General features: G+C 35.3%; 1 protein-coding gene across 1 annotated transcript; it reads left to right on the forward strand.

Annotated features, from left to right (window-relative positions):
- Positions 1-1,972: 1,972 nt before the first annotated feature.
- Positions 1,973-5,143, forward strand: LOC127810866 (40S ribosomal protein S8-like). Its single transcript, XM_052350443.1, has 5 exons — positions 1,973-2,109; positions 2,215-2,287; positions 3,290-3,617; positions 4,181-4,350; positions 4,812-5,143. The coding sequence occupies exons 1-5, from the start codon at positions 2,106-2,108 to the stop codon at positions 4,891-4,893; spliced, it is 657 nt and encodes a 218-aa protein (XP_052206403.1). The 5' UTR covers positions 1,973-2,105; the 3' UTR covers positions 4,894-5,143.
- Positions 5,144-10,468: the final 5,325 nt, after the last annotated feature.

Here is a 10,468-nt window from a genome sequence, read left to right on the forward strand (position 1 = left end):
CTTGTGGCTTACTTTGCTTCCTTGCATAATTCTAGGTAAGAAAAAAGTTGTAATTGAGGGCGAGTTCAATGGAGTGAGAGCCATTGGGTAGTATGTGTACAGGGTTGTCCCAACCAGATAATCTGTGGGGTTGGTTTTGAGGGCATGATGGCAAAATTTTTATTTTGTATTTGAAATTTATTGCCCTTTTATTTTGAGATGCAAGGACGATTCAACCCAATAGTATATGTTAGATGAGTTGTGATGCAATCATTTATTTTCACCCCTGTTGTTGAGGAAGCATGATGAAGTGAAATTATTTTGAGTCATGCATCTGTATCCATTTTGTGGGAATCTTCTTTCAAATTCCTATGCTAGCGGGATATCCAAGAGTGGACGCTTACAGACTGACTCTTGTGGGTTCGTTGTGAGTTGCCGTTGTGAGTGCTCCATGCCTTTGGTTGTGGTCATAGGTTGCTATGATCGCTTTTGCCTCGGCAATTTGCCATGGCCGTGGCCGATGACTACCATGGTCGACGGTTCGCGTCTCACCATGGCTACTAGCTCTTTGTCCTCTCGATTTTGGTTTCATCTTTCGATAAAACTTGAAAGATGGAACCCAATCCTCTTCTTTGCCACCCCATCATTGTGCACTGTGTGTGTATATTTTCACATATATATTTATTTATTTAACAACCACTGTGTGTTGTGTGTATGTATGTAATAATATAAAATTTTGATAAATAATTATATATAATTTATTAAAAATAATTATGTATAATTTATTAACATATTTATATTATATTAATATAAAATTTTGCATGTATGTCACATGCATGATTTTAGAATTTAAGAGGTATAATAGGTCCCTCGTTAAGTTAAGGAGTATGAGTGATTAAACGTGGAGAGTTTAGAGGCAAAAAGTTATTTTTAGCATACATATAACTAATTTTTAAAAAATATTTTATGATACAAACAAATACCATAAAAAAGATGAAGAGAAATTTTATGTGTAACATATTTTACATTAAAATATTTTTAATATAAAATATTATACATTCAAACAAACGAAACCTTAGTAAAAACGTTGCAAAGTCACGCAATATAATAATAAATAATGATTATTGAATTTTTGTTATACCATTGAGTTTATTTCCTTTCTCACAAAAGTAATATAATTTAATTATGGTCGGGCATATCAAATAGAGAATATTAAGCATATAAATAAGGGGAATAGATGAAATAAAAAAATTATTATAAAAATAAATAAATATTATTAAGTGGGGTGAATTCAATAATAGGCTCATAGGGCAAATTGTTAATTTTTGGATAAGGAATATTATCTTAGTCACTATGAACATATTTGCCCAATTGACACGTGACAGAATCAATGTTAGATTTATCGGATTCTTATCAATATTATACATCTAAACCCTTAATTTTAAAAACTCAATAGCAAGCTCAAATTGTCACCAAGAAAAGAAATAAAATATTAATAATACCCAAAACACACAATATATAACCCTAATCCCAAAATTTATAGGTTCTGTTCATTTTTAAAAAATATTTGTTAGTTTTAAATTTTAATTTTATAATTAAATATGTCCTAACATTCTGGGTTTTAAAAGTTATAGTTTTTTAAAAATATAAAAAAAATCAAAAAGATGTTTTCCAATTTATAGTTAAAAGAAATAAAATTTATATTTTTAATACAAATTAACACTAAAAATAAAAAAATATATATTTTTAAAAAACTGAACAAGCCCTTAGTATTTCTTTTTATTGTTTCTGTTTGAGTTAGGTTATTTAAATTTGAATTTTGAAATAAGATATTATGATTGAGATATAATACAGACGACTTTATTTAAATGAATAATGATGACGTGGCATGGAAATTCAACTTAATTTGCACGGAAATTCTATTATACGAGGCCAGGGCCTTTTGGGCCCTGGCAGGTTCGGCCCAGTGCCATTCCAACCATTGGTTAGGATATAGAAGTCATTTTACGTACTTTAGGGTTTTGGACAAAATAAAGCTCAGCTGCGTCCCGCTAGAGCAGGTGTGCGAACTCTCTTGACCGGAGAGAAACCCTAGAGAGAGAGAGAGTCCTCTGTGATCTGCAATAATGGGTATGTATTCATTTGGGTACCCATGCATTCTCTTAGTATCATCCTGTTCAACTTTCTATGTTCTTCGCGATGCTAATTGTGCAAAAACTTAATGTTCTTACGCAGGTATTTCTCGGGATTCGATGCACAAGAGGCGTGCCACCGGAGGCAAGAAGAAAGCTTGGAGGAAGAAGAGAAAGTATGAGGCCTTGACACTCTATTGTTAGTTAATCTTGTAAATCATTCTATGATTCCTATAGTTTTTGGCTTTTGGTGATTCACCTGGTGTCTTTGGGTAATGAGTTTGCTAATTTGTACAAAAACTCATTAATTTTTGCCCCTTTCATATGGAGTGTCTAATTAATGAGTTTACTTCGTACGGATATCCTGTAAGCCTAGTTTGGTTTCGCTAGCTCTCTGACTCTTAGTTTCTTATAATTTTGTTGAACCTAGTCTGATTGATTTGTGGTCTGTGGAAATGTTTCTTTTGAGTTTAAGGTGATTCCTGAAATTTGCACGTCTTCTTTTGTTCAGAAAATAGATATTTCATTTTGAATTGACTAATTCAGAAAAATTCAACCTGCAATGAATGACTTGGATTTGTTTAAGTTTGTGTCATAATTATTTACTGATACCAATTCTAAACTGGGCATGTATATATTCCAAAAGAAATGACTATACTAATATTTTCATATATATGGCAAATTTTATTGGTTTTAGTTTTTTGTTTCTTCTAATAAAATGCCCAAATGATCTAACTAAACATACTGACCTCTTTCATATTGGTCTCGGAAAACCAAACAGACTCTTAGTTATTTAACTTCCTTTAATGTAGTTTTTTGTACTTTTTCGGTTTTAAAATCATATACTTTGAATTGGCCTTTTATTGTCTTAGATGATCTCGATGTTGCTCATCAATGACTTTATAGCATGCATAATGGGGAATTTAACCAAGTCCATGTCTATTAACTATTTTGAATTTTGGTTGTGTTGCTAATCTAATTGGTATCTAAAAGTCTCAAATTTTAACCATCTTGAGTTCATTTACTCGATCAATTCATAATCATATCCTCAGTTTTTAGTAGTTAAAGCCTTAAATTTATTATAATTATGAAAAGTCTGTTTTTACATTTGTCTTATGCATTAGATATCTCAAACAATAACCATTTATTGTTATGATACTCAATTTGTGTACCTTAAGGTATGAGCTTGGGAGGCAGCCTGCTAACACCAAGCTGTCAAGCAACAAGACAGTTCGAAGAGTAAGAGTTCGTGGTGGGAATGTGAAGTGGCGTGCATTGAGGTTGGATACTGGAAACTACTCTTGGGGGAGTGAGGCTGTGACACGCAAGACTCGTATTCTGGATGTGGTCTACAATGCGTCAAACAATGAGTTGGTTCGTACTCAGACATTGGTGAAGGGTGCAATTGTTCAGGTTGATGCAGCTCCATTTAAGCAATGGTACCTTCAACATTATGGAGTTGACATTGGCCGTAAGAAGAAAGCGTCTGGCAAAAAAGAAGGGGAGGTGAGTATTTGTTAACTCTCCTAAGTCTTCATTCTTGTAGGAGTTGCAGTTTATGGTGGTTGCTTCTTAATTTTCTGAAGTGTCTCAGTTTGCTAGCACTGCTGTCTTGAAGTCAGATGTGCATTGCGAGATAGTACTTCTACTTTTTGTTTGAAGATCTTATTTATCTTTTCTCCACCATCTTACTTTGGATTTGTGTATAAATCTTACCATGGACCTTAAAGGCTTAAAGTTTCAGAATTTTTATTCCTTGTGCTCCTTGTTCTGTTTTTATGGTTTTTGCTTGGTGCCTGTTTTTGTGACTTGTTTTATGTTATCTCCTGTATGTTTGGCTTCCAGCTCAAACTAAATCTGTGGTCATTCAACATGTTTTGAATATATGAGCAGTCAAAATTCTTCATTGACAAATATTCTTTTGCTCTGTTTCTTCTTGTTTTATGTATTTGCATGTGTTGTGGGGACTTGGAAGGAAGTTTTTTGTGCAAATAATTGTAGGAATGGATACGATCATATATTTTCTTGAGTGTATTCCTCATTTTTTTTTGTTTTTAATGGGCATATAGGAAGCTGATGGGGCTACTGAGGAGGCAAAGAAGAGCAACCATGTCATGAGAAAACTGCAGAAGCGTCAACAGGATCGCAAGCTTGATCCACATGTTGAAGAACAATTTAGCAGTGGCCGTTTGTTAGCTGCAATTGCATCCCGACCTGGGCAGTGTGGTCGGGCTGATGGGTATGCCTCCAGTCCTTTCCGCTGCTGTTTGGATGTGAATGGGAAAACATTGGATCATTATTAAAATATTGAGTTCTGTTTATTAACTAAAGTGTATTTTCTTGTGAGATTGATTATTTGAAGATGTGTGTGAACCATGTCCATATATTCCTAATTCATATGCTTGCTGGTATATTGGACAGTTGAAATACAAGAAGAACATGCTAGCCTTCTGGCCATGTATATGTTAGCGATAGCATTTCATTCCCTCAGAGATATGGTAGTCTTGCAAGTTGGATAAAGAAGCTCATATCTTTTTCTTTGTTAAGGATCTAGCCACCCTTTTCTACTGTTGAGATTATTTTAGCTTTGCCTCTGAACAGTTGTGGCTATTCCGAAATGAATGTGTTGCTTGACCGTCTTAGATTTTTGCTAGTTTCTTACAAACTTCACCTAATGCAGTGCTCAATTTGATTTAACAGGTACATATTAGAAGGCAAAGAGCTGGAGTTCTACATGAAGAAGATCCAGAGAAAGAAAGGAAAGAGTGCTGGTTCCTCTTGAAGTTATTTTTTGTTACCCAAAGCTCGTGTTACAATTAAGAATCTCAATTCACACCATTTTTCTGTTATTTTTGAGGCGTGGAACCAGATTTGTTGGGCTGATGTTTAGCTTGGACTTCATTATATTTAGTTTTTTTTTGGGGGGGGTCTTTAAGTTACTATAAATTTTGGTGGATAGAACCTCGAATTTCAGTAGTAATTTAGATGTTAAAATGGTTGCCCGTGCCTCCTATTTGTGTTGTTCGGGCAGATGATGGTCTTTCTTGATCAGATCCTGATGGTTAAAGGTTGCACAATCTTTAATGCTCTGTGATATACCAGCAGTTTAGATAAACTTGAACTAAGTTGTCGCAGGTTTTGAAGTGATCAGTTGGCAGGTGAAGCAATCTTAAATTGGCATTATCTGCTTGTAACTCCAATCTGTAATCCTCCAATTTGTTTTGTTTTTTTAATTGATAATTAAAAAAATAACATGCTTAATAATACATAAATCATAAATAAAAAATGACATAAATGTATAAGAAAAATTAGGTTAACAATTTAAACATGTAAAATTTTATTATTTTTCTACAGTCATAAATCAATTATTTTAGTACAATCGTTTTTTTAGTGGGTTATTCAACTAAAAATAGAGTGGTCGGTGCAGGCCATTTGACACTTTCAAGTTAAGTGTTCTATAGCAATAATAATAAGGATGCATTTGATAGCATTTAAGGTTAAAATGTTTTGATAGCATAAAAATTTTACGAAAAATGTTATATGAATTTTATCTTTATTGTTTGACATATTATATTTTTTATAAAATTGAAATTCATGATATAATTATTAAAACATGTTTTGATTTATTTTTTATAAAAAATTTCATCTAGTGAGGTAGTTTTTGTTTTCAATGGAAGTTTAAAAATATTTTTTTTTCAATTAAATACCATTAAACACACCTTTAGAATCTGTTTGATTGCATTACATAAAATTAAATTCTAGATAATGATTGTTTAAAAAATAAAAATCACTCCACCCCTTTAAAAAATGAATTCTACGAAAAAAAAATTTAAATGTTTGTACCATATACATATTTTTGATAAAAAAGTTAAAGATATTTGATTGTTTTCATAAAAAACATGAATAATAATTACACATGATTAGACATTTTTTATGACAAATGTGTACTATCAAACAGATCCTTAGATAAAAAAGAAAACATTTTTCAACTAAAAAACAAAAATCACTCCCTCAATTAAATAAATTTTTTCATGAAAAAGAGACAAAATCATACTTTAATAGTTATATGATGAAATTTAATTCCATAAAAAATATAGTGCGTCAAACAATAAATATGAAATTCAATTAATGAAATATTTTTTTATATATTTTTTATGCTATCAAACACAACCTAAGATAAAAGACACAGCTGCAGGCCAAAGATCAAACATCTTTCTTCTCAGTCCAACTGCTTAATTACACATTCTCCTCCAAGGAAAGGACATCATTCCACAGATTACAAACATATCTCAAATCGTATCTAAAACCTTGGGACAGGCTAGAACGAAATCCAGCTTCTAAAATACAAATATCCAGATGTTGCATCTTGAGATCAATGTTCAAATTTGTGAAAACTTCATATCATAATAGAACGAACACTTGGGCCGAGTATAATTAGTGGGGAGTACCACAACATCACAACCCTACAGTCGCCCTGCATTGACAGCCCAAAAACCATCTTCAGTTAGCAACTAGCAGGATATTTGATTTTGTGAGTTCTTCTTTACTCAGACATTCAGGCATGACATGACTGCTAAGGTAGTAATACCAACCCGTTCGTGCATAGAAATAATCAAAATTTGGCCGTTTTTCAGAACAGTGTAACGAGATCAGATTATCCAACTGAAATCAATAAGCAGCCGAACACTTCAGTTATATAACAACCAGGCTGATCAAGTTGATGCAAAAAATTGGTTCAACTTGACGCTCATCAGTAGGTTCTTCAAAGGAAAAATGAGCCAATATAAGCCCAACTAGTCTGAAGCTGGTTGGCTAATTCATAAATCAGTTGGTCAGATATCTGAATTTAGCTGCTTTTACTTGGATACCTTGTTTAGAAGAATAAACCAAACAGATCTTGTTTCTTGAAATGGATAATGTGTTCTCCAAGTAATTTGCTCACATTTCCATACCCTTCAGATTTAAAAAAAAAAAAAAAAACAAAATCTTATTGGAGGTTTCCACTCTACATATCGAGATATACATTCACATCAATACTGACAGCGTCAGCGGTATGAAAATTGAAAGTGATGTAAAAAAAAACTGAAAACACGTAAAAGCGTAATTAAAGACCCAGTTCTAAAGCATTCTGAGTAACTAATTCAATCATGAACATTCTGAATCCTTCTCCAAGGAAAGAACATTCCACACGTTTCCTTTAATAAAGCCCACTAAAGGAAATGAATCCCAGAAAGGGACCCCTATAATTGGAAGTTAATAAATTAATATAGTCCAACAATCAAGAGAGAGATGAAGCACGTGCTCAATTCCTTATCATCTCTGATTTGATAGACTGATTTATAGGCTGTATTTCAGGCCTAATTCTGTGCCTAATAATCTACTGTAAATATGTTTCACATTGTTATAAGTATGGATTAAACTGTGGCTCTTGCCCTTAGGCATTCAGCCAATTCTCTCTTCTCACATGGTATCGGAGCAAGTGTTCTTTCCTGCTATGTTATCCTTCCAGAGGCACTTTTCTTCTCTTTCCCGCTGTGCTCCACCAGCGATGCATTCCCTCTTGGGAATCTTAGTTCTGAAGTGCTGTGATTTGCATCAGAAGATTCCAATCGGCTTATCCCTTAAATCTTGCATTTGGAGACTCTGTCATGTGTCGTTACTCCCTTCTGCATGTGGGCTTCATGCGCCTAACGTGCTGCCGTGTCCTTCACCGGATTGCCACCAACCTTCCAGGTCGTGTCTTCAACCTTTAAAACCCCGAGCCAAGTCCGTCCTCTCATTATGACATCCGCAAATATTACTTCTGACATGGCTATGGATTCTCCTACTTTCACATTTGTTTTTACTGGAACCCTGTGGTGCTACTAATTATCCATCCTGGGCTGCTGCTGTTGAGTTGTGGTTCATAGGCCAAGGACATGAAGATTAATTAACTAAGCAAGCTGAAGATATTCCTGATGCTGAGCGTCCAAAATGGAAGAAGAATGACGCTCAATTATGTGGAGGTATTTGGCAGTCTATTGATCGCTCACTTGCAGTCCAATATAGGGCATGCAAAACCTGCTATGATGTTTGGGAGAGAGCCCAAAAATTATATACCAATGATGTCTCTCGTTTCTACATGATTGCCTCCAACATGATTACCTTGAAGAAGCAGGACATGGATATGCAAACCTATTTACGTAAAGTTGAAACTTGTAGGCAGGAATTTAATGAAATGATGCCTGTTTCCGTCAATGCAGAGGAACAATTAGCACAACGGGAGAAGCTAGTTATGGTTCTTGCACTCTTTGGTTTGCCACCGGAGCTTGAGCCTGTTCGAAATCAAATTCCAGCTAATTCCCTCATTCAGACCTTTGATGATGTATCCTCACAACTACTCAATTTATCTACACTTGTTGTCCCTTTGACTGAGACCACTTCTGTTAACTCCTCTGTTCTAGCATCCCAGACAAATGACCGGGGAGGTCGTGGGGGTGGCTGTGGCAGAAACTGCAATCATGGCCCTCCTCTTCAACGTGTGCTTATTGCAACAAAATTGGTCACACTAAAGATCGCTGTTATTCTTTACATGGGAGACCTCCGCATGGTACAAATGTCACTCAAACTAATAATTCAGAGGGATATGGTTTTGAATCATCAAGAAGTCAAACTCCTGATACAGTGTCCATATCAACAACAAATTATAATGCATTTCTACACAATTCCAAGTAGCAAGACAACTTTCCACACCTATAGCATCTGTTACTCAGACCAGATACAGTGTCCATCTCAACAACTAATCAAAATGCATTTTTACAATTCCAGTGTCCATATCAACAACTAATTATAATGCATTTCTACAATTCCAAGTAACACGACAACTTTCCACACCTATAGCATCGGTAACTCAGACCAGTAATCTCATTGCCTGTATCTTAGTCTCTCTTGGACTGGACTATGGGTGCTTGACTTTGGTGCCTCTGACCAATCTCTGGTAACAAAAACCTTTTCTCTTCTCTTACTTATTCAGATTCTCTTCCTACTGCTACTTTAGTTGATGGCTCATAGATTATACTTAAAGGCATAGGTAAGGTCAAGCCTCTTCCTTCATTATCTTTAGACTTTGTACTCTTTGTTCCTGCTTGTCTTTTTAACTTGATTTCCATTAGTCAAATAACTCATTCCCTTAATTGTTCTATCACCTTTCTTGTTGACTTTGTATTTTTGTAGGATCGAGGTACGGGATGGATGATTGGCAACCCATTTTGTTAAACCAGTTCCTGTACGTGAGAACTTTTCCCACAAAAGTAATCTGGTTGGAGGGGGTCCTCCTCACCACTCCCCCTCCCAATTTTCCAATTTTTCTTAATAAAGCAGAAGGTGCCGCCTTTGGTGTGTCCTATTATTGAATCACCAAAAACCATCCACAACCATTTAGGTCATCCCAGTCTTCAAAAACTTCAGCAAATAGTTCCTGGTCTATCCAAATTGTCACTTTAGAATGTGAGTCATGTTAACTCCGAAAACATGTTCATAGTCCACTTCCGTAGAAAATCATGTGAATATAATTTTGTATTTAAGTGTGTTGTTATTTTTATCCCTAGGTGATAGTTTTTCTTCCTTTAACCAAATCAGCTTTTTCCTTCCTTAACAACTCCACATGAGCGGTTTCTCCCTTGTAATCTCTCTATATATGTATGTCTGATCAAATGAAAAATGTGAGAAGTTTTCCTGTCCAAAAAAACTACATGGTTTTAGAGCAAGGTTAGACGGAGAGTTTAGAAGGATAGAGAGAGAGAGAGAGCGGCGAAGATGGTGAAGCACTGCCATTGTTGGCCACTGCCCATCTCCTTCATCTCCAATAATCTCCATCTTCGTCTGCCATCTGCAGTCACAATTGCAACCGTCACTGTCACCATCACCCTTATCCGGAATCACAACCGTCGCCATCATAGGGATAATCGACCACGAAGCTGCATCGGAGAAAGCGAAGGGTCGTAGAACAAAGATTGATGGGGAAGAAGAAAGGGTTTGCAGCACAAAACCTGGACTGCCATCGCTGTCGTCAGAGAAGATGAAAGGGTGCAGCACAGTGTCACTTCGGCATCAAAGATTGTAGATGTTGGTGGTTGGTAGTAGGCAAAGAGTTGCATCGATCGTTCTCGTTAAGAAGACCAACGATTGCTCACATCAAGGCATCGCCAAATACCCTAAGAGGGTGATTCACAAGGACTCGGCCAAGAAGAGCCAAGAAGTCTCGCGTCAAGGCATTCATCAAACTGCTGCAATACCAATAAAATAAATCTACCATCACAGTGGCTTAGAAAGGTAATTTTTCTGACTGCACTTAAGGTTAAAATGGTGGACAATAAGAG

The sequence above is a fragment of the Diospyros lotus genome, chromosome 10 (assembly GCF_014633365.1).
Source record: "Diospyros lotus cultivar Yz01 chromosome 10, ASM1463336v1, whole genome shotgun sequence".
NCBI lineage: Eukaryota > Viridiplantae > Streptophyta > Magnoliopsida > Ericales > Ebenaceae > Diospyros > Diospyros lotus.